The following is a 23,635-nucleotide window of genomic DNA, read 5'->3' as shown; positions in this document are numbered from 1 at the left end:
TCGTTATGGAGAAATTAAAGAAAATTAAGCGTAGCAGGAAGGGATCTACTGCGTCAAAGGAGGATAAACAGGCACAGCAGCCACAACAACCAGCTCAACCACTGGAAGACTCAGATAACCCAGTTGCTCCATGGCTCAGCTCAAATCTCGTCCAATCAAATCTCAACATGAATTATCTTCCTCCAGATACACCGCCGATCAATAAGGCAATTAATTTGAATTCCTCCACTGCAGATCTCTCCGACAAGGCCGATATCGACAACCACCGTTCCTCAGCAGAGCACAAGCGCAAAGGCTGGAAGAATCTTTTAAAACCCAAGCATTCTACGTCCTCCGTGCTTTCCAAAGATTACGCTGATCATCATTCTCACACTCCTTACACCCCTAACGACTCTCCTGCTCTTTCGAGGGCCGCGTCCTACGCCGATATTCAAAAGGATCCCCATCCCTCGTCCTCTAAGACTCCCCGAAATAAGCCTCGTTTAGGCTCCTCCCACGGTAAACAGGACGAAAGGCCTGGTGAACCTGCTATCTCACTCGATACTGATCTCACTCACATGGAAGGTATCGTAGCTGGCGTCAAGGATCCTCAACCAAATCCGAAACGTGAAAAGAGGCAAGGCTCTGCTTCTACTGCTGGCCATTCTTCCAACTCCTCAAATAGGAATGCCTCCTCCAATTCTTCTACTAGAGGCCGTTCAAGAAGCCGAAGATCAAGCACTGCCCACAAAAATCAACCACCAATGACCCTACCCACTCCCTCCTTCTTAATTGATGGTCAGTTCGATCTTGATCTACTTCCGCGCTCCAAACGGCCTGGTGCTCAGAAATTGTCTTACAGCACTTCTCCGAGAACTCAAGATCCCCCTCAATTGGCTCCAAGTCTGTCCATGTCCCCACCTACTCCCGCAAAGGAAAAGCAGAGATCCGGCTCAAATGATCGCGGTGACAGCAAGTTCCCTGCTGATTCCAAATGGCGCATTAATCCTCCGCCATCCGAGTTTGATATACCCAAAAAGATGGGAGGGAAGCGTTCTGGTCCTCCTTCACCACGACAACCTGACCATGTGCAATTAGGTGGTATCAAGACGGCGTTCAATCAGACACAACCTCAAACGGTTGCAAATAGTGCTGACAATTCTAGCCCGGCTGGCTGGCAAGCACCCGAAAGTTGGGGAATAGTACAAGCACCTTCCAGCAAAGAAGAGTACGACTCAGGTTCTTCCGAGGAAGATGAGCAAGGAGATGGTTATTATGACGACAATGACGATAATCATCAGCGTAGGGTTTCTAATTACTTTGACTTTAATCCAGAGGAAGACAACTGGAATGGAGCTTTTGGTGAAGCTGCAACTTGGGGTTCACCAGCTTTCCAGAGGTCATCAGCTGATCAGAATGCAGGCGTGAGACCGATTCGGCTGAAACCATTAGATCAAAACAATCCATCTACAACTGATGTGAATGAGTATGTGGACGAGGAGAGTCGAAAAAATAGCGATACTGGTAATAACGGTACCAGGTCGCGTCAGCAGTCGAAAGATTCAGGCGGACAGACGAACAATCTGACGCCTAATCATACTGGTGAGCAATTAGAGATAGGGGAGGATATTCGGAAAGCATCTCTCCGTAGAGCTTCCTCGGCGAAGCGACCTACTAGTTCAAGTTTACAACGACCTTCCACTGCTGGAAGTGCATCTCAGCAAGGATCGAAAGGAGCTGCAGGAAATGTACGTCTTCCTTAAGTTGAGATTATTGCAAAGCTAACACCACTCAGTACTGCATCCGCGTTTACAAGTCTGATGGATCATATCTCACTTTCTCAAGCGCATTACATACGACCGTAAATGAACTTTCTCATATGATTGCCAAAAAGTTGAGAGTTCAGCCAGCAATGCATCAGTTATATATCCGTGAGAAGATGAAAGAAAGGGCTATGGGATCTTCAGAGAAGCCATTGTTACTGCAAAAGCGCAGACTCGAGCAGCTTGGATTCACTGACAACGATCATCTAGATGAGCTTGGAAAGGAAGATCTAAGCTTCATTTGCAGATTTATTTACAGGATCGCTACTGTGACCTACTACGAAGCTGAGGATGTTGGCTCATTTGGTAGCTTCGAATACATCGACTTGCAAGCCAAGAATTTACAAACAGTGCCAATTTTCTTATATCGTCATGCTCACTCAATCATCTATCTCAATCTTTCGAAGAATCCACTCACTGATCTACCTTCTGACTTTATTCAATTGTGTACATCACTGCGCGAACTCAAATTATCGATGGTATCGATGAAGAGATTGTGGCCAAGCGTGCGTCTCTATTGTCGCTCACTTACGCGGTTGGACATGTCATGCAATCGTATGCCAGAACTTGACCATATCGATTTCAAGTGTCTGCCAAAATTGCGTAGTTTGAAAGTACAGAATAATAGGTTGACGCAACTGCCTGAGTCTTTGTCAGAGTTGAAACACCTCAAATACCTCAATATCTCTAACAATAAGTTTGATGTCTTTCCTCGGGTGGTTTGTAAACTGACAGGACTGGACGATCTCGACGCTTCATTCAACACATTCCAGACTCTACCTGAAGAGATAAGTGAATTGAAGGAGATTCATAGGGCTGTTTTCGTCGGTAATCAGTTGGCAGTACTACCAAAAAGTGCTGCCAATTTGATCAGTCTTCGAGAATTGGATATAAGGAGAAATGCACTCACTGATATATCAGTTGTTTGCGATCTCCCTAATCTTGAGGTATTGCTGGCAGATTTTAATCATATTGGTGTGTTGGATGTCACGATCGGTCCAAATGCCAACAGATTCAAGTCACCAAATAATCCATTAACCTCATTTTCGCTATCAACAGCTGATAACAATCCAGCTCACATCACAAGACTTGACTTATCTAATGCCAAACTAGCAATGATTTCAGATGATGCGTTCAGATACTTACCTAATCTTTTACATCTATCACTCGACTACAACCAATTCACAACTCTTCCTGGCGCGATTGGAGAGTTGTCAAAGTTAGAAATTCTTTCATGCACCAACAATTTGCTATCAACGCTACCTGAATCGATAAGCGATCTTTTCAATTTACGTACCTTAGCATTACACAATAACAACCTCAAAACAATATCAACGGCTATTTGGCAATGTCAGAACTTGGAAGTGCTGAATGTGTCAAGTAATTTATTGGATGATTTCCCAGATCCTCCCTTGCATCACGATGCGACATCAGCACCTAACTTAGCAGCAGCAGCAGCAGCGGCCAATGCTATGTCGCATCAAAGCAGTACGAGTGATTTGAACAGTCGAGGTGGCAGCGCATCATCAGCGCTGACTACATCAGAGAGTGATCGCAAAACATCAGCCTCATCGGCTGCTCCTCAAATTGGTACACCTGGGACACCACAAAGCAGACCTGCGTTGCCATTAGTTTCAAAGCTTCAAAGGTTGCTTATTGCAGATAACAGGCTGACAGATGAGGTATTCGATCCCATCAGTCTAATGACTGAGCTCAGAGTACTCAACCTGTCATTCAACGAGATTGATGAGATACCACCACACCGTCTCGGCAAGAACAGTGGCTTACAGGAGTTGTATCTCTCAGGTAACAATCTCCGTAATTTACCTTCGGAAGATTTGGAGAGACTCATTGCACTGCGTATCTTGCATGTCAACAGTAATAAAATTCAAGTGCTGCCTGCTGAGCTTGGTAAAATAGCCAAACTGCATGTTCTAGACGTTGGTTCCAATGTACTCAAGTATAACATTGCTAATTGGGGCTACGATTGGAATTGGTGAGGTCGTTATTATCGAAGCCTTTTTTACTAACAAACTAAAAGGAACTGGAATTTAGACCTTCGCTATTTGAACTTTTCTGGAAACAAGAGACTCGAAATTCGTGAAGTGAAAGACTTCGACAACAGAAATTCAACACCGGCTGGTAGATTGAATCTAGCTGAATTCTCTAGTCTGAAGGAATTGAGGGTACTCGGTCTGATGGATGTCACGTTGCGTGTGCCTTCTCTACCCGACGAGACTGAAAATAGACGTGTGAGAACGTCGTTTTCCAACATCAACAATATGGCCTATGGGATAGCAGACTCAATTGGTAATTCTGAAAACCTTTCAATGTCAGATTTCGCTGTCCCGAGGTTTAGAGGCAAAGAGAATGAGTGTCTTTTCGGCTTTTTCGATGGGAAGATAAGCACGACAGCAAATGGGTGCCACTTGTCCAAGTTTCTTCATGACAGCTTTGAGTCGCAGCTAATCAAGGAATTGTCTCGACTAGGACCTGGAGATGACACTCCCGATGCTCTTCGCCGTGCATTCCTGCGCCTCAACAAAAAGTTTTTTGACACGGCGCTGCCAAATCTAGTAGGAGTTCGGAGAAAGACATCGAATGTGAGCGACGTGGTACCACTCTCGAGTTTGGTATCCAAGTCATCGAAGAGTGACAGCCGCAAAGCATCTCAAGTATCAGCCAACTCGGTCATGGCAGTTGTGTCTACACCGACAGGCACGGCTAAGGATGCACCTGAAATGGGTATGTTCGAGGTTAAGTCTGGAGCAGCAGCCGTAGTCGTGTATATAGTGGGCAAGACTATGCATGTAGCAAATGCAGGAGACTCACTCGCAGTAATATCACGATCAGGATCTCCGAGAGTGGTATCAACAAAGCATGAGCCACTATCGCGACCAGAAACGGCACGGATTCGTGCAGCAGAAGGATGGGTGACACCAGGAGGGAAGGTGAATGATGAACTTGATGTTTCCAAGTCATTCGGCTTCTATCATCTTCAACCTGCTGTCAACGCTCGTCCTGCTGTTCATACCATCAACCTCACTGATATGGACGAATTCGTTATTGTTGCCAATAAGTCGCTCTGGGATTATATGAGTTTTCAGACGGCTGTAGATATTGCTCGTACAACTCGGGATGATGTTATGACAGCTGCGCAGAAATTACGCGATTTTGCAATAGCGTATGGTGCACAAGGCAATCTTATGGTTATGGTCGTTAGTGTTGCTGATATCTTCCGGCCAAATAAACTACCATCGAATGATGAGAACAACAACGAAATTGATAATTATTATGGAGGAATGAGACGCACAGGACAGCGCAAACGTGATGATGCAGTTGTTGGTGATAGAACATTGGCCAGATTAGATAGAGAAGTATCACCACCTGTCGGACATGTCACCCTTGTGTTTACAGATATTCGCAATTCTACAATTCTCTGGGAGAGTAATCGCGGGATGCAATCAGCGATGAGAATACACAATCATTTGCTCAGAAGACATCTTCGAACAATTGGTGGATACGAAGTGAAGACTGAGGTGGGTTTAGTGGATTACTTTACTTGATAAACTAAATTTGTTCAGGGTGATGCGTTCATGGTTTCGTTTCAAACTGTTACTTCTGCACTGCTTTGGTGCTTCACTGTTCAACTGCAATTGCTGACTCAGGACTGGCCTAAAGAGATACTGGAGACAGATGAAGGTAGACCTTTGGTTGACTTTAATGGTAATTCGATAGCACGAGGTCTTTCAGTTAGAATGTGCGTTATAGAATAGAAGTAAAAGGCAAACTAACACACAATCAGGGGTATACACGTAGGGTATCCAGTCTGTGAAGCCGATCCAGTAACGCAGCGAATGGATTATTGGGGTCCTGTTGTGAACAGAGCTTCTAGAGTGGCAGCCGCAGCTGAAGGAGGACAAATAATGGCTAGTGGAGATGTAGTCAGTGAGCTGCAACACTACTGTTCGATTGACCCAAATTCTCCCGAATCAGAAACGGGCATGTCATCGAAAGTGAAGAGCGAAGTAGCAGCATTGCGCAGAATTGGATTCGGAGTGTCTACTGTCGGAGAGCGTCGTCTGAAGGGGGTGAGTATGTTTTTAGGACGAAGATATCAGCTAACAAAAACATTTAGCTCGAAGTACCTGAGCATCTCTCTCTCCTCTATCCCATTCAGCTAAAGGGACGTTTACAGCTGGACAAGAACAGTGTAACTATACCAGGCTCGCGTGAAGAGACGAACACTAGTATGTTTGAGTCAACACCACCGATTATCAATCCAGACGACATACGCAAGCTTGCGAGGGTGGTTGTCAAGATAGAGAGTCTAGCTGGCGGGCGCGTGCATAAAGAGCCTTCAGAATTGATGGAGAAGGATGGTGAGGAGGAGAAGGACAAAGATGATGGCGAGCAGCGCACGAAGCACTATGTACAGCTCGATACAGATCTTGAGGATGAAAGTGACAGCAAATCTAGCAAGTCTGGTAAGGAGAATGATGATGACGCTTCAACTATGACAGGAGGGACGGAGACAGAGAAAGGAATGAGCCGTGCATCTTCGCGTACCAAGTCGAAAAAAGAAGACAAAGAGGAGGTCTTTGAGGATTCATCACAATCAGTTTACTCGATCGTGCCATCAAATCTGCTAGCGCCAGTAATACAGGATGGGGCAAGTGATGAAGAGTTGGTGTCAATTCTAGAGGCATTAGTCAGTCGACTAAACAATGCAATCAATACGATGAATTTCCAGAGAGTGCGTATGACGTTAGAGGGCAGTGAAGATAAGGACAAGGATGAGTTGATATCGCGGCTGCTGAGGATAACAGGATGAACAGTATAAGTGAATTGTTGTATTTTAAGTTTAAGTTGAATAAAAAAAAATAAAGTTTCCACTTGACTGTTGATAGTGTGACTTGAGTTACGCACAACGACACCCATCAGAAGGCATGACTTGGTTTACTTATGGCGTGAATGCAGCAACTGTAACGGATCCAGCACTTGCTGCTGAAATTAATTTTGGGAGCAATCCAAGGTCACGAGATGTTACGAGACCTCCACCGGCTGGTGCCCAGAACTCCTCTTCGCAATCAACAACAACAGCCCAAACAGCCCAAAGCGAACAAGATACAAATCAGAGCAACCACAAGACTCTTATGACGAATATACTCAACTCTTTCAGACGATCGTCGTCGCACGGTCACAGTTCAACTGCTTCCGCGGGTGGTAGTGCAAGTGGCAGCGCTACTGCCTCAGGTGCCCGTGCGGGTATCCGGCGTCAGTTATCAAAGCGGAGAACCCCTGGACCTGCGACGACATCGTCCTCGAACCAGAGTGAAAGCGAGGTCGACGATAAGGATACAATTAGACATAGATTGCGACTTCTGCCACATTTAGAAAACAGCAGAAGTCCTAATTTCAGTATTACTACACGCCAACTGAAGCCTGGCGCACGGCTGCGTGTAGGTCGCTTCACCGATAAGCACGATGAAGGAGCTAGTCTTGGGGTAGCAGAGGATGACAAGAAGCTGATGGGCGGTGGCGGTGATCCTCTTAGTCTCTCGCTCGCATTCCGCTCTAAGGTAGTGTCTCGCAACCATGCCGAAATATCTGTGAATGACGACGGCAAGGTGGGTAGGAATTGATGGAGAAGCAGCGGCGCTAATGCGACAAACAGTTTTATATAAAGGACTCAGGCAGCTCTAGTGGGACATTCCTCAATCATCGTCGATTGTCGGGCAGCACTCACGCTAGTAAGCCGTATGAGATGGTCGATGGAGATATTATTCAGCTGGGCGTAGATTACCAGGGCGGTAAAGACGCCCTCTATCGCTGCATCAAGATTAGGGTTGAGATTGGCGATAAAATGAAGAGTCCCGTCGCTTTCCACGAGAAGGCGCTCGAACAGGTGAAGGAGATGAGCGGGAGCATGCGCGCCGCTAGCGAGAGCAAGAGCAACACGGATAACACGACAAATACAAATACAAATACAAATACATCGAGTGAGACCACGCACAATACACTCGACTGCGCTATTTGTTTGTTCCCGGTGGGGATATGCCAAGCGCTGTTTATAGCGCCTTGCTCACATACTTTCCACTACAAGTGTTTGCGGGGACTGCTCAACACGCACTACCCATGCTTCAGCTGTCCTGTGTGCAGAGCATTTGCCGATCTGGAAGAGGACGTGGAGGAGGAGAGTGAGGGACCTGAAAGGATAGATATGAAGCGCAGAGATACGAAAGTTGAGGATATGTCAGGCACACCTGCAAATGATATTCCCATCCCGAGGTTGAATGGCGTCATCGGAGGTGTACAGGAAGAGGAGGAGGAGGAAGATTTGACATTGGGGCTAAGTGGGTGTTAGTAGAGCTGTATAGTGTTGTTTTTTTACTTTTACTTGATTTGTTTATACGATTTTGTAGCAATTTTTAATATTAAAGTATTATTGGAATTTTATAGTGTTTGATGGCGACTGCACTAAAAGAGCAGGGTGATGAATGAGTTTGCAAGCGTTGCCATGTGATGTAGGTGCAGTGGATGTTCTGGCCATGGATTAACACAGTCCAGGCGATTCAGTCAATCAATGCAACAGCAGGGAATCCAGCGCTGAATTTGGTCTGTAAGGACGTACATTTGGCGGTGAAGGAGAGTTATACGGCGGATAAAATGAGATACCTGATAAATAATTTTAAGCAACGATTCAAAGATCGGATGAGCGATAGATTGGTACAAAAGAGGTTGATTGATCACTTGCTTGGGTTTAGAATACTTAACGTGGATATTATCAGGAGAGTTGAGAGTTTATACAACACCATTCAGTTGGAATGTAAATCATTAACCAAAACAGTTATCAAGTACAGTAATTATGATGTAGTCAAGTGGTTGATTAATATTTATAACGCGGATGTGAATTGCATGGGTGGCTACCCAATAATCAAAGCGATATCAATCAAGGATAGAACCATGACAGATATCTTGCTATCCACCAACAAAGTTGATTTGAGTATCAGTGGATATAAACCAATTCAATATTTGATATTAAATGGCGACTTGGAGAGATTAAAAGAGTTGACAAATGATGTCACTCACACTAAGAAGAAGAAGCTGAAAAGAGGTAGCAAGTTGACATTAACGTCAGAAATGTTGTATTGGAGTACAAAATTCAAGCAGTGGGATATAGTAGATTGGATGGTTGAGGAAAAGGGAGTTGTAGCCAACATTAAAACGATTCAATTATTGAGTTAGTGTTGCATCTATTTGTTTCAGTTGAGGAAGCAAAATTTTCAATTTACGTCTGTATGAGGTGTTGAGCGAGTGTTGAATGGGATTGTGTTCCAAATAGATAGTGTGCAAGGATTGTATGTGTTGAAGTTGAGACTCAACGCCATCTAGATTATCAATCTGATTTGAGTTAGCCCAAAGTTCTTGTAGTTTCTTGAGATGTGAAAGGTTGTTTATAGATTTAATTTGATTGTTAGATATATCTAGTACTTCCAAGTTAACTAGATCATCTAAACCAGAAATATCTTTAATTCCATTATGTGATAAGTATAGTTCTTTGAGATTAGACAAACCACCCAAGCCATCGATGCTAGTTAGTCTGTTAGCTTGAATTGAAAGAAGTTCCATTGACTTTAGGGAATTGATGTTCTCAATCTTCTCAATCTTGTTCTTCCCAAGCCATAATTGTTGGAGTTGATGGAGATTGTGTAAATTTTCAATATGTCTAAGTCTGTTACCGCCTAACTCCAAAACTTGAAGAGTAGGAATGTTCAGATTTTCAATTTTAGATAGCTTATTCTGAATCAAGTATAATTGCTTCAAAGGTAATTGCTGTAGTGTGGTGTGTATCCATCTGATCAGATTAAAAGATAAATCCAATGAATCTAATAATTTCAAGTGCTTCAGATTGATTAAATTTTCAGATTCCAATTTATTATCATATAAATCTAATTCCACCAAATTATCAAATCCAATCAACTCGTCTTGTAATTTCAATAGATTCTGCCTTAAATATAATTTTGAAATATCCTTGACACTGCCAAAACCATTCAACTCCTCTAGTAGATCTTCATCTTGTAATTTCAAATGAACTAAATCAACCTCCATGATTGTTGAATATAGACTCCCATGGCCACCAACGACGCAGATAATCCACTTATAAATTTAATTAAAACTGAAATAGATTTTGTTGAAAATTTAGCTTTGATCGTTAGAAAAGTCGCTTCTGCTTGGTCAAGGAGTAACTTCCCTCCACCTGATATCGATAGAATGTTTAGAATTATCGAATCAGTTTATAGAATTAATAGATCTTTCCTTAATAACTTACAATCAACTAGTAACAACTTTAAATTGATCGGTGACAGTTTGCTCAATTTCATTGAAGGTTTTCACCAGCCATACTCAAAATATGTACAGCTATACACTCAGTCTCCACCATTTTCTTCACATCCCGATATCAAGTTTAACTCAAAACTACATGAAATATTACGTAATATTGATAAAGATATCGATCATTTATTCAATCTACCCGCGATTAGATTGAATTATTACTTGGACTTATACTCAAACTTACTTTCATCAACAAATAGTTCTAAACCTGATTACAATTTATTATTAAATAGCGTTAATATTTTACAGTCTTTGGTTGATCAGTTGGATGTTTCTAATCGAACGCCTAATAAAAATCAAGACATTGTCTTAGAATCTACTCAAACTCCTTTACAACATCAACCTTCAGTTAGATTCAATCAACTCGACGATCCTCTTAAACTTAGAGCTGCTGCTTCAAATAATTTACAATCTGATTCTTCATCTTTATCTTCAGATAGCAGCAACCTCAATGATCAGTCATCCTCTGAACAACATCAACCTGTTCAATCTGACCATCACTCAAATCAAGTTCAATCTACCGACTCTCAATCTTCCTCAATCACCTCAAACAGCTCCCAGCTATCAGCCCACTCTAAAGCTGTCAACCTTACCCATCGTCTTGATACTTCACGCACACTCGACATCTTCTCCATGCAACAGAAAAAGTGTAAATTGCAAATCCAGCCTTCATTCCTCCCATTCAAGAGGGGTTTGGTCAAGTCTGCTGATGTCGTTCTCTCTTTCACTCCTTCTACTGCCCCTCAATCAACAGAAGAGATCATTATGAGAAGAGCTCACATCTTTCTCCTCTCTGATCTCTTCCTGGTAGCTGAGCGCATGACTCAAAGTGAGAAAGAAAGTGAAATATCTGCACCAAACACTGACATGTGGTTGTCCTTTCCACCCCTGTCTGGCAAGTTCCTCAAAGCGTTCAAGAATAAGCAAGACAATGCTTTTGACCTGAGTATCATGAAGAAGGAGACCCTAACCATTAAAGTGGAGTCTGAGATAGCTCGAGATGAGTGGATAGATGATATAGGCAACTGTACCAACTTTGCTTTCAATGGTGGGAGTGTTCTTGTCTTTATCATATATTAAACTCAATTCCAACAGGTCCTGTTAACAAACCACCTAATAGACAATCAGACGAATCATCGCAACTTCCACAAGCGCACATTCCTCCACTTATCAACTCCCCACACACTTCTCCACCTATCACATCCCCTAACATATTCCCAAATAATTCTCCACCCAAATTTCCTCATCCACCACCGCGCGACACATTCCCTGCGTTCGATAACGTTCCCATGATGGGATTGAGGCAGGTGGGTAGCAATGGAGCATTTGCAACACCACCGCCTCACTCAATAGACCATCAAATAAATCAACTATCCGCTGCCAACCTATCCAACATGCATTTGGGACCACGACCCGCGCAAATCCGGCCGATTTCTCCTGGAATGATACCACCACCACCACCACCCTTCAACAAACTTGCACCGCGCTCAGATGGCAATCAGCCCGCGCATGCTGTTTTGTCTGAAAGGATACCTTCCGTCGACACACTTCAAACGGAATCGAGCAAAAGCTTGAGTCACGATGTTAGTGGTAAATTCACCATGCCATCGAATCTCATTGGGGATATCAAGAGCGGAAAAAACAAAACAGACTCTTACTCTCCACCTCAATCACCAGAGCTAGATACCAAAGCGCTCAAACCGGAGAAAGTGCGCCTTAGTGCGCAGATGAGATGTAAGGTGTTCCTTAAACACGGCCATCAGGCTTGGAAGTCGTTAGGTAGTGGTGGTCTTAAGTTATACACGGAGTCGCCGTCGAATTCTAAACAACTCGTCGTCGAATCTGATAAAGCTAAGTCGTTGCTTATAAGTAATTATGTCCTCCTCGACGCTGTGGAGAGGGTGGGCAAGACAGGACTCGCGGTGGAGATGTCGGATAATGGGAAAAGGACTGGTATCATCTATCTCATTCAACTCAAGTCAGAAAGTAGCGCTAAAGGTTTGTTCGACGAGCTGGTCAGGAATTCAAGTAGAGATGTGCGGTAGTCAATTTACGACTGAGCTATTCTACTAGAGGGATTCTATTGGCTTCATATTACTTTTCATTAATATATACCGCACCATGTACAACCACTTCGAAGCATTTGCATCTAATGAATGTGTGTATCGATTGCGAGTAGAATATGTACAAGCATATTATTAAGTATATGTACTTTAAATTGTTCTGCGACCTCAAAGAAGAGAGAAAAAAGTGGAAGAGAGAAAAGTGGAATATAGCAAAGAATCCTTTTCGAATGAAGAATAAGAAGTGAAGGGAATAAGAAGTGAAGGGAATTGCGTGGTGAAAAGTGTAAAAGCAAAATAGTTGAAGAAAATGATTAGCAGTTACCGCCAATGATATCACCTTCATAGTAAGGCGATCTGTATCTATCGCAGCCTTCAATAGCAGAGTAGAACGGTGTGTCGTCGCTATCGTCATACCACCCATTGGCATTATCAACGCTCTCCAGCTCGCCATCTTCATTCATGTACTCGACAGGACTAGGTTCGAGCACGATGCGGTCGCCCGTCTGTGTGTATTGTGGCAAGCTATCAACGTCATCAACATTGAAGAAGGATTGAGGAGGGAAAGTGTTATAAGCTGACGTGTCACCAAATAATTCTCCAGCACCTTCACCACCCAACATCCATTCTGGGTAGTCTTGTACAGGGTTGGAATTCCAATTGCGTCCTTGGTCCTCTTGGCTCAACTTTTCGCACGTGCCCCATGGTTCACTGTGTGGGTCGGTGGTCATGTAGTCTTGCTGCAAACCGAGCTGATAAGACCAGAAAGGATTGACGAAGTCGTTTGTTTTGCTACTTTTGCCGATTCTCCACGTCCAGAAGAAGAAATTCTGGAGAGCGTCCATCGACGACAAACCAAATGTTTTGATTTGAGACTTGAACTGGTCATCCCAACCCTGCCAATTGTTAAACTCATCACAGGCTCCTTCACCGAAGTTGGGTTGAAGGACGTTGCCTTGATCGTTGGTGTACGTTCCCTCGTAGCGCGTGCCTTCATCGACGCCATTCACGGTACCGCAGTCATTGATAGCGAGCGAGAATTCGCCTGCAATAGTGACACCGTAGCTGAAGGGTGAATGAGCATTGAAACTTGTCAGTAAACAGATACGCACCTGTTCATGGATTGGTTGGTTTGTGCTCCCCAGTTTTCGCATGGCTTCCACACCTGCTCAGACATAGGATCATTGTTCTGGCCATTGAAGGCTACGTAAGGGTGGATGTCGAGCGCGACACGATCAGCACCTCTCAAGAAATCAGACCATTGTGCACCGCCGACCATTGCATCATGGAAAGCAAGCCATGGACCTTTACCCTCGCCTGTGCCTGTGATTTCTCTGATTACGTTGTATGCTTCAAAGTAAAAGGACGCAACAACGTCGCGTCCGATAGTAGGACCAAATGGCTCGTTGATGACCGAAAACATCGCCACTACATCCTTGTATTCATCCTCGGTGATCAGTTCAGTGATCGTGCGAATGTAGTTGAGCGTGCGCTGCGCATTCACGAGACCCATGTACGAAGCCATCCAGTGAATATTACCCAAGTGACCGCTGTGGTTGTAGCCGTTCTGGCTACCCGGTACAGCGTGAAGATCGAGGTTAAGACGCAGACCGTATTTGCGAGCCCATTTGACGGCTTTTTGGAAGTACTTGAAACAACCGCCTTCGTAGAATGGCTCGTCGTCTTGTGTCTCAATCATCCAGAATGGGATTGGAAGTCTGACCCAGTTTAGACCAGCTGCGGCTATATCAGCAAAGTCCTTTTCTGTGATAAATGTGTCGTAGTGTTCGTCTAACACTTCTTCCAACTTGTTTTGCGATCTATAGTAGTTGGATAGGGTGTACTCGTCAACGCATGGTGTGTCAGCGTCTTCACAAGCTTCGTAAAGTGCAGGGACGATGAAAGGCTCAAGCACAAGCCATCCACCAAGATTCACACCGAGGATCCTGTCATTGTTGTAATCCCATGTCTCACTGAGCGGTTTCGTGTAAGATTGAGCTCTTGCTGTGTTGTTGAAGGGGATGCTCGTCCAATTGCCACCGAATGTGTTATTGTAAATAAAGGTATCACCATTTTCAAGCGTCACTTCACTTCCGTCACCACCTGACGTCTGAACGAGGTTACCGGAAGCATTGGTTTTGGGCTGTCCATCTTTGTTTTCGGATGAAGACGAGGATGACGATGAATCGTTGTTGCGGGTGAGCTGGAATACGCGTAAGCACATTAACTGGAAATTACATGTCAACTTACCGTAACTGGTAACGCTATGACCAACACGATTACAACAACCGCGGCTAAAGTACTCGCGCCTGCTATTAACCATTTGCGCTGTTTGCGCGCACCTCCCAAAGGAGCCTTGGATGATCTATCGGGCTGCACTTCTGGCAAGCCTTTCTCTTGAATTCCTTTATCGAAAAGTTCCGAAGATGAAGTTAGATTAGCTGACATGGATTTCTGTTCGAATGAATGTGTATATGTGTATGGTGGTTGCTGTGCTATTTCTCCAACGCCTGTGACTTCCGCTGATTGTCTCGGTAAAGAGCTTTGGGATATGTTGCGGTAGCTTGTCTTGTTGTTAGCTGCTTGCGGTGAAGAAGGCTGTTCAGGTGTCAAATAGTTATTTTCTGAATTTGACGATGTCGTTGTTATAAAAGACGCGGGGCGACCCAAGCTCTTAAAACCGTCCGCCTTATTGGACGAAATTTCGTTGTTCCTGGGGGCTGTACCCTCGTAACTTGGCCTGTCATCAGCTGACAGCCCGTCATTTTCTTCTGTGACAAGTCTAATTGAAGGATCCGATCCGTTGAGACGCAAGCTAGATTCTATCGAAGCTGAGTCAATTGGTGGGGTTTTGCGTTTTGGTGAAAATCTCATCGCTTATGGTTTGTGGTTGCTGTGCAAAGAGATATTGTTCTTGTCTTTTTAAAGCAACAAGCAATATATCCTTTTCCATAATCGTAGTTAATTAAATTAATATTTGCCTTCCTATTTGAGTCTAGTGTGTGAAAATATTTATATTATTAAAAACCGAAAGCGAATACAAAATACATAAACTGAATCTGACAAATTTATTCCATCTCAATAGTCGCTGGTGGCTTCGATGAGACATCCAACATGACTCTGTTTACTCCTCTGACTTGGTTTGTGATTCTTGACGAAATGCGCTTGAGTACATCATGAGGGAAATCAAACCAATCAGCCGTCATAAAATCTGTTGTTGTGACTGCTCTTAGTGCTATTATTTGCTCATATGTTCTCTTATCTCCTTGAACACCAACTGCTTTAACCGGTAATAATGCAGCATATGCTTGCGATATCTGGTTGTATAATCCCGCATTTGTAATCTCTTCCATATATATACTATCGGCATGCTGAACAATCTCCACTTGAGATCTGGTGACTTCACCCAGAATTCTGATTGCTAAACCTGGACCTGGGAATGGTTGACGATTGACTAAGTGATCTGGAATCTCCAACAATCTTCCTAAAGCTCTAACTTCATCCTTGAAGAGCTCTCGCAGTGGCTCAATGAGTTTCAATTTCATGTCAGCCAAAAGACCACCAACGTTGTGGTGGGTTTTGATTGTAGCTGATGGGCCCTTGAAGGAGATGGATTCGATAACATCTGGGTAAAGTGTTCCTTGTAATAACCATTCAAATTTACCTTTGCTAAATTTACCTTGTTCAATTTCCTTCTCAGCTTCACCTTCTAATCTTGCAGCTTCTGCTTCAAACACTTCAATGAAAGTGTTACCGATTATCTTTCTCTTTTTCTCTGGATCAGTGACACCTTCTAATTTGCCCAAGAATAAGTCGGCTGCGTCGATAACTTTGAGATTTACACCGAGATCTTGTCTAAGGGTTTTGTAGACTTGGGAGGCTTCATTGAGACGCAAAACGCCATTGTCAACCAAGACAGCTTGAAATCTGTCACCGATAGCTTCATGCATGAGCTTGGCAGCGACAGTTGAATCAACACCACCAGATACAGCGCCCAAGACCTTGCCCTTATCGCCACATATTTCACGAATTCTTTGAATTTCCTTTGAGATGAAAGACTCCATCGTCCATTCGCCCTTGCATTGACAGATATCATGTACGAATTTACCAATGACTTCTTTTCCGCGTTGAGAGTGGGTGACCTCAGCGTGAAATTGAATACCGTAAATTGGCTTGTTTACGTGTGCTATAGCAGCGAATGGGGCGGTGTTAGTTTTACCGATAACGACGAAATCTTTTGGAGCTTCTCTGACGGCATCACCGTGTGACATCCAGACTTGCATAGAGCCTTGAATGCCTTCGAAAAGCTTATTAGCGTGTGGGTGTTGATCATTGTGTACAATGTCTAATTGAGCGAAACCATACTCTCTGTGATCACAGGCTTCAACTTTACCACCAAAGACGTTTGTAGTTTCTTGTAAGCCGTAGCAGATACCCAAAACAGGTACACCTGCGTTGAAGACATCAGGATCAACTCTAGGGGCGTCAGTATCGTAAGTTGAGTAGGGAGAGCCGGAGAGGATGATTCCTGGGAGGACAATTTAGATCGGAGAGTGTAGTTCAGCTGAGTTATCTACCTTTTGGCTTCCATGACAAATCTTTGAGCTTTTGGGTGCAAGGTAACATTTCACAGTAAACGTTAAGTTCACGACATCTTCTTGTGATCAAGTGAGAGTACTTGAGTGATTGTGAGTAGATTGTGCTTGTACTGTAGCCTCAACTAACTTGAGAACCAACTGAATCAAATCGTTAGATGTGTTTAAACTGGGTGAAGTGCTCAACTTACAATCTAAAATAAGAATTGTTGAGTAGAAGTCGTGTACAGCCTTTGTTTGATCCATTTTAGTGTAAAGATGGGTGTTGCAGGTCAAAGTGCAGTGTCGGTTGAAATACTTGAACTTAACTCCGAGGAGAAGTGAATTGAGTGATATTTGAAAGCGGATTAGATTAGATATCGGGTCTATTATAGATATACTAACATCCGATACCCCTTTGCGATTCCTCTACACCCTCTTAACTCCGTCTTCTCTCTTCAAAATAAACTGTGATGAGCACATCTGCACACAGTCACAGGCCAACGCTTAAGCAATCGAATAAGAAATTCAAGTCAAAGAATTCTACAAAGAGGTCAACTAAGAATGTCAATAAGGGCAGAATAGATTCAAAGCAATCTTCTTCAAAAACTTCATCCTCTAATAATCAATTGAACAAGCAACAGCGTAGAAATCACGCTAAACAAATTCAATCTAATAAGAGAGAATCAGTTTTACAAGGAAAGCGTTTATTTGAAGGCAGATTCGCTGCACCTAGAATAATACTCGTTTTATCACTTACAGAGGATGTAAATGGTTTAAACGTTGTAAAATCGTTATTAGAATCTGTTGGTGAAAATGATTCTGCTTTGGAATATCAGGGTTTTGGCATTTTTAGATGTAAAGTTGAACGATTCAATCAGCAATTTCAATTCATAATCCCTCAATTCCCTTCAAATAATCAAACTTTCATGTCCATTCTAGATTCAGCAAAGATTGCCGATTACATTTTACCCATTTTATCTGCTACAAATGAGGTCGGTGAATGGGGTGAAACTACTCTTAGGTGTATTCAAGCTCAATCTTGTTCCGAAACTTTTGGTATTATTCAAGGTTTATCTAATGTTGACAAGAAACAAGATACAGGAATTAGACACTCTTTACACTCCTTCTTGAGCTACTTCTTCCCAAATGTCTCAAAATTAGCTTCAGCAGATCAACTCAACGAACTCTCAAACACTATTAGATCTATAGCTACAGGTACTCCTAAATCACCAAGTTGGAGAGACTACAGGTCTTACATGCTCACTGAACAAGCAGAGTGGGATGGCACCCTACTCAAGCTCACAGGCGTTGTTAGAGGAGAACACCTCAACTCTAACAGGTTAATCCATATTCCAAACTCTGGTGATTATCAAATTGAAAAGGTTGGTTAGTTTCTTTTACTAAATACACCCCTTTCACAACCCATTCAGATCACAAACTCTCCTCATCCTAGCCAGCTCAACCACAAACCAAATGGTAACTCCATGTCAGTGGACCAAGTAGACACAGGTTTGCTTGCCAAACCAGACCAAGAAGAGCAGGATGATCTCGTGTCTGAGAACGAAGCTGATACAATGGGCAATGAACAGACCTGGCCAACAGAGGAAGAGATGGCCGAAGGAGAGCGTCTTCAAGCGCAAGCTGAAGCAGAAGAGGAAGCTTCTAGATCTAAAAAGGTTCCAAAAGGTACATCATCTTATCAAGCAGCTTGGATAGTAGACGACAATGATGACGATCTCAGTGACGATCAAGATGAAGACAGCGAGGAAGAGGAGGAAGGTGAAGCCGAGATGGCAGAAGATGACAAACCAGTACACGACGATGCTGATGAGGATGATGAGGATGATGAAGAGATCGAGATGGACACCCGTGACCAAGAATTCCAAGATTTCGACGACGCCGAAGAAGAAAAACAGTACAAAGAATACCTCAACCAAGAGAAAGAAGATGCAGAGTTCCCTGATGAGATAGACACCCCATTAGACGTATCAGCGCGTGAACGTTTTGCAAGATATCGCGGTCTCAAATCTTTCAGAACTTCGCCTTGGGATCCTTACGAGAACTTGCCTATTGAGATGAGCAAAGTGTTCGAATTCGAAAACTACGACCAGATGTCGAAGCGTGTGATCAAGAGGGCCAAGCTAGGTGTGGATGAAGATGAGCAATCAGTCTCAGTTGCTCCTGGTAAGAGGGTGACACTACACATCAAGAATGTCAATCGAGATCTCGAATCCACACAATCGCCAGATCTGCCTCTTGTCATATTCAGTCTCCTGCCCCACGAGAAGAAAAAGTCATTGGTAAATATGACAATTACGCGCAACTCTGAGTACAGTGGTATAGTCAAATCTAAGGAGACACTCACGGCTATTATTGGTCCTAGGAAGATCCAAATCCAGCCGATATATTCACAGAACACACCGAAGGGTGTGAATAACGTGCACAAGTTCGAAAGATACCTTAGACACGGCGATGCGAGTGTAGCTACCATCTTTGGTCCAGTCACTTGGGGCAAGGTACCTATCGTATATTTGCGTGAGAGAGAGGATGGCAAACCACCTTATCTCGTTGGTAGTGGTACATTCAAGGACGCAGATCCTACACGTATCATTGCTAAGAGGATTATCTTGTCGGGACATCCATTCAAGGTGCACAAGAAGACTGTCACTGTTCGTTATCTTTTCTTCAATCCAGGTAAGTGAGCTGGTAATAAGCTATTCTATTGCTAACCAAAAGAAAAAGATGATATTGCTTACTTTAAACCGATTGAATTACGTACCAAATATGGCAGAGTGGGTCATATAAAGGAGAGTCTCGGAACGCATGGATACTTCAAGGCGCACTTTGACGGCCCTGTCACACAAATGGACACGGTTCTTCTGTACTTGTACAAGAGATCGTTCCCTAAGTTCTCAACCCAGCGTATTGAAGGACGTCAGCATATAAGCAGCGACGATCCACTTCCAGAGAAAGAAAAAGGCGATGAGAATATAGAACATACAGTCAATACGGGTAGTGACAGACAACACTTTATGGAAATATAGACAAGATGCTTCTATAAATTCTAACTTATTGTACAAATAACACTGATTTTAATCCAATCCTACGTGCTTTTTAACGTGGTTCATGGTGTCGCTGGCAATATAGGCAGCCTGCTTCTGACCTTTTTTGGCCAGTTCATCTAAATAGTGATGCTCATTTGACAGACGATGGAAGGCACCTCGTATAGGTGAGAGTGATTGAACAAGCGCCTCAGCCACTGCCTCTTTCAGTTGCGATGAGTTTTCTAAACCGATTGATACTTTCTCAGGCGTGGATTCTTCGCAATCTGCCAAGATAGTGAGCAAATTACTCACACCTGGTCTGTTCAACGCATCGAAATTGATTCCACTGTCTGAATCAGTCACTGCAGACTTGATTTTAGAAGCTATTTCTCTATCCGAATCTGTTATCATTATGCGGGAAGTGGGCAGTGGATGAGATTTAGACATCTTAGACAGTGGATCTCGGAGGTTCAGAATGCGAGAAGCGGGAGTGATCAGGTGAGTTGGTAAAGGGAAAAACTTGCGACATTTAAAGATCCTGTTAAAATGTTCAGCCAAATCGCGCGTCAATTCAAGATGTTGTTGCTGGTCTTCTCCGACAGGTACATGTGTAGCTCTGGAGAGGGTGTTATACTAGGAGGCTTAAACCAGCGCGTTACCCACTTGTACAACATTATATCGGCCGCCTGCAACACTGGATAGGATAGCAGACCAAGATTGAGTGTACTGTCGTCAATCTCACTGACATCATTAGAGTTCTTCAGCGTTGCAATTTTAGACTGAATTCCATTCAGATTTAATGAGCTTTGAGAGCCTTGCAGTGATCACGACCCACCTTCCACGTCGTCATCCGCTGCAATTTATTCACCGGAGTGAACGAATTGAGAATCCAGGCGAGCTCTGTGTGTTGCGCGACCTTTGAAAGTGACGCAATTAGCGTGTTGTTTAGATCCATCAGTAAACTTACTTGGTCTTGATGGAAGATGATTGACCGGTGAGGATCCAAGCCGATAGCGAGCAATGCAGCCATCATTTCGCGCCTCTCTTGCCGCAATATGCCTGGCTGCTGTGGGAGTGTGATAGCGTGATAGCCGACTATTGAGTAAATCAGCCGCGTATCCCTTGCCTCGCTATCCTGAAGCTTCTTCCAGTTCTTGAGCGCACCGAGGTAGTTACCCAGCTGCTTAATTAGCTTGCGTCTTCAACATCTGCCTCATCCTTACATGGGGTATTCCCGTAGGCTGGATTCCTGAGAAAATAGTCTTGGGTATTCGAGCAGACATGAGCGTATGGCAGCAACAAGCCGTTCAAATGAATTATGATTAAACGCATTGATAAGTTAATTACACTACTTTCAATTACCCAGTAAGCTACTCAATCACCCTCTCCATCTGCGTGGAGGTGAGTCATATCTTCTACGTGGAGGCGAATCATATCTTCTACGTGGTGGAGAATCATATCTTCTACGTGGTGGAGAGTCATTCCTCCTGCCTGCTGGAGAATCGTCGTATCTTCTTCTCGGAGGTGACCTCGACAATTCGTAACCACCTCTGCCCGCATATGGACGTCTTCTCGGTGAAGGTGGAGGAGACATCGATTCATGGCGGTTATCGTAGCGTCTACGCGGTGAAGGCGAGCGACTGGTGCGCCCACCGCCGTATCTCCTCCTAGGCGGGGAGGACGAGACGGACCTAGTGTATCTCCTGGGAGGGGAGCGTGATGGTGAGCGTGAGTATGAGCGTGGGCGTCTTGGGGATCTGCTCAGCGATCTAGATCTCGATCTCGATCTTGGTCTATATCTATCCCTCTCTCCAGCAGACACTGACGATACATCCGACGAACTGGAACTCAAAACGCTGCTCGAATCACTATCACTGCCGCTTCCATCATCATGCGTTTGAGGTGGTGGTATATTCTTGGGAGCATGTTTAAGATACTCGCGCATCTCCTCTGTTATCGCACCCAGTCCAATAGCCGTAAAGTAATTGATGGCAAAGCGTGTATTGGCAGGGTGGTCAGTTGGGAAGAGACCGCTAAAGTCTTGTCTGAAAGCAGGGTCGGCAAATCGTTTACGTGCGTCACTTAAACCCATCATTTCGACAATCTCATTGAAAAGAATTTTGACGAATATTCTGCTGCTCGATGTGGTGTCCTGTTGGGTTATCTTGATTACATTCATACAACCCCAATTTACACCGTCAGATGCAAATAGGTGACCGAAGAAACGAGCTATGTTGCGCAGTCGGTTAGTTTCGTAGCGGTGGATTGTGTCGTAAAAACCTGTGAAAGATTTTTGGAAACATTCCTGCCACATTCGATTGATTTTAGAGAAACGCTCGCCTATAAGACCGTAGAATTTGTTATATGTGCGTTCTTGGGAGCAGCACTCAACTATCATGTTGCATAACTCAATTTCATCTCCAGGTGGTATTTGAATGCGCATTAGTTTGTGAACAGCTTCATCAAATACTAGTGAATTCATTATCGTTAGGTAGATGGTACGGCGGAGGTTAACAAGATTGGTGCCTGTATGGTCAACAATACCATCTTGGTTTGGAGGTTGAACTGCATCATTCTCTTCTTCACCCTCTTCCTCCTCCTCTTCTTCTTCTTCTTCATCTGATGAACCTAAGATCTGGTGACGGATGGAGGCGTATTTTTCCTCATTTTCTTCATAATTGGGGTCAAATTTGAAGATGTTGAGACCATCTTGAGTGTTGATCGGGGCATTGAAATCAATATCGTGAACAATCTGTTCATCCTCTTCAACGAGATCGAGGTCTTGAGGGATGATGACGTTGTCTTTGAATTTATCTTTGCGAATTTGAAAGAGAACTTCAATCATATATTGAACGCGTTTTGAAATGTTAGCGTCATGGAGAAGGTTTCTGAGTTCTTCGTAGATGAGATTATTCATAGCAGGTTCGCGTTCTTGTAAAGCAGCGCCAACTTCACGAATATATTGAACAGCAATTTCAACGCCATCGTCGCCACCTTTAGAGAGAAGGAAAAGGGCTAATTCTAAAGCAAACACGTCGGATATAACGGACTGATTAACGAGGTGTGCAATGAAAATGACGGTCGCGTTGCACGTAAGTTTATCATTACGTCTATAAGATTTTCTAAATTGATTGATTAAACGTTGAACTAAGAGTTCGCCTAGTTGAGGAAGTTTAGAGTTTATGATGGCAACTAAAGCAGCGAAAATAGGAGTAAAAGGGAGAGAAGAAGACTGGGCTCTAATAACAGATCTAGCGAATAAGCCACGACCTCTAATTAGATTCTCTTGAAACAATTGAGGAGAGATAAGTTTAATATTTCCAGTGTTTACTTTGTTTATGAGACCATTTATAGATTTTCGAAGTTGATCCCATTTCAATCTTTGAGTATCTGCAGAGGATGAATCTAAGGATTGTTGTTCAAGCATGGCTTTGAGCACTGGACGTGGAATGTATCTACCAGTAGGTCTATTCAAACCTAGAGTGGATAGTTCATTGTTGAGATTAATTGGTTTGTGTTGTTGGTGGGTATTTGGTGATGTTGACCTAAGCCGTGTTGGATGGTGCAAATGGTGTATAAAAAGTACTCACCTCTTTCTCTTCAATTCGGGAGTTTCAGTAGTGGACATGGTTGATGATAGTACGTGATCAAGAAGAGTTATACATAAATTCAAATCTCTTTAATTGTAAATCTAAAATGTTCAGATCGTTGTTTATCTTTATAAATTCATTTGAAGTTTGATTAGTTGAGTTGTT

General features: G+C 43.5%; 6 protein-coding genes across 6 annotated transcripts; 2 read left to right on the top strand and 4 right to left on the bottom strand.

Moving 5' to 3' along the window:
• Nucleotides 1-5: 5 nt before the first annotated feature.
• On the top strand, nucleotides 6-12,241 carry J056_003914 (Adenylate cyclase; the record flags this gene model as incomplete). The annotated part of the gene is made up of 11 exons (XM_009269123.1): nucleotides 6-1,727; nucleotides 1,775-3,798; nucleotides 3,844-5,341; nucleotides 5,387-5,562; nucleotides 5,608-5,893; nucleotides 5,941-6,562; nucleotides 6,747-7,432; nucleotides 7,480-7,851; nucleotides 7,909-8,158; nucleotides 10,546-11,244; nucleotides 11,292-12,241. The coding sequence occupies 11 exons, from the start codon at nucleotides 6-8 to the stop codon at nucleotides 12,239-12,241; spliced, it is 9,285 nt and encodes a 3,094-aa protein (XP_009267398.1).
• Nucleotides 12,242-12,573: 332 nt separating this feature from the next.
• Nucleotides 12,574-15,133, bottom strand: J056_003913 (putative glucan 1,3-beta-glucosidase D; the record flags this gene model as incomplete). The annotated part of the gene is made up of 3 exons (XM_009269122.1): nucleotides 12,574-13,371; nucleotides 13,425-14,462; nucleotides 14,510-15,133. 3 exons carry the CDS (start codon nucleotides 15,131-15,133, stop codon nucleotides 12,574-12,576), a joined length of 2,460 nt encoding a protein of 819 aa, XP_009267397.1.
• A 194-nt stretch (nucleotides 15,134-15,327) lies between these two features.
• On the bottom strand, nucleotides 15,328-17,100 carry J056_003912 (GMP synthase; the record flags this gene model as incomplete). Its single annotated transcript, XM_009269121.1, has 4 exons — nucleotides 15,328-16,787; nucleotides 16,837-16,936; nucleotides 16,985-16,995; nucleotides 17,046-17,100. 4 exons carry the CDS (start codon nucleotides 17,098-17,100, stop codon nucleotides 15,328-15,330), a joined length of 1,626 nt encoding a protein of 541 aa, XP_009267396.1.
• A 206-nt stretch (nucleotides 17,101-17,306) lies between these two features.
• Nucleotides 17,307-19,880, top strand: J056_003911 (Ribosome biosis protein tsr1-like protein; the record flags this gene model as incomplete). The annotated part of the gene is made up of 3 exons (XM_009269120.1): nucleotides 17,307-18,218; nucleotides 18,267-19,530; nucleotides 19,579-19,880. 3 exons carry the CDS (start codon nucleotides 17,307-17,309, stop codon nucleotides 19,878-19,880), a joined length of 2,478 nt encoding a protein of 825 aa, XP_009267395.1.
• A 48-nt stretch (nucleotides 19,881-19,928) lies between these two features.
• Nucleotides 19,929-21,163, bottom strand: J056_003910 (uncharacterized protein; the record flags this gene model as incomplete). Its single annotated transcript, XM_009269119.1, has 5 exons — nucleotides 19,929-20,496; nucleotides 20,544-20,659; nucleotides 20,716-20,796; nucleotides 20,848-21,060; nucleotides 21,104-21,163. 5 exons carry the CDS (start codon nucleotides 21,161-21,163, stop codon nucleotides 19,929-19,931), a joined length of 1,038 nt encoding a protein of 345 aa, XP_009267394.1.
• A 95-nt stretch (nucleotides 21,164-21,258) lies between these two features.
• J056_003909 (Pre-mRNA-splicing factor CWC22) lies at nucleotides 21,259-23,508 on the bottom strand (the record flags this gene model as incomplete). Its single annotated transcript, XM_009269118.1, has 2 exons — nucleotides 21,259-23,425; nucleotides 23,471-23,508. The coding sequence occupies 2 exons, from the start codon at nucleotides 23,506-23,508 to the stop codon at nucleotides 21,259-21,261; spliced, it is 2,205 nt and encodes a 734-aa protein (XP_009267393.1).
• Nucleotides 23,509-23,635: the final 127 nt, after the last annotated feature.

The sequence above is a fragment of the Wallemia ichthyophaga genome, assembly GCF_000400465.1.
Source record: "Wallemia ichthyophaga EXF-994 unplaced genomic scaffold scaffold6, whole genome shotgun sequence".
Taxonomy (NCBI): domain Eukaryota; kingdom Fungi; phylum Basidiomycota; class Wallemiomycetes; order Wallemiales; family Wallemiaceae; genus Wallemia; species Wallemia ichthyophaga.
The sequence above is the reverse complement of the archived record's forward strand: the minus strand, read 5'-3'. Positions and strand labels throughout refer to the sequence as shown.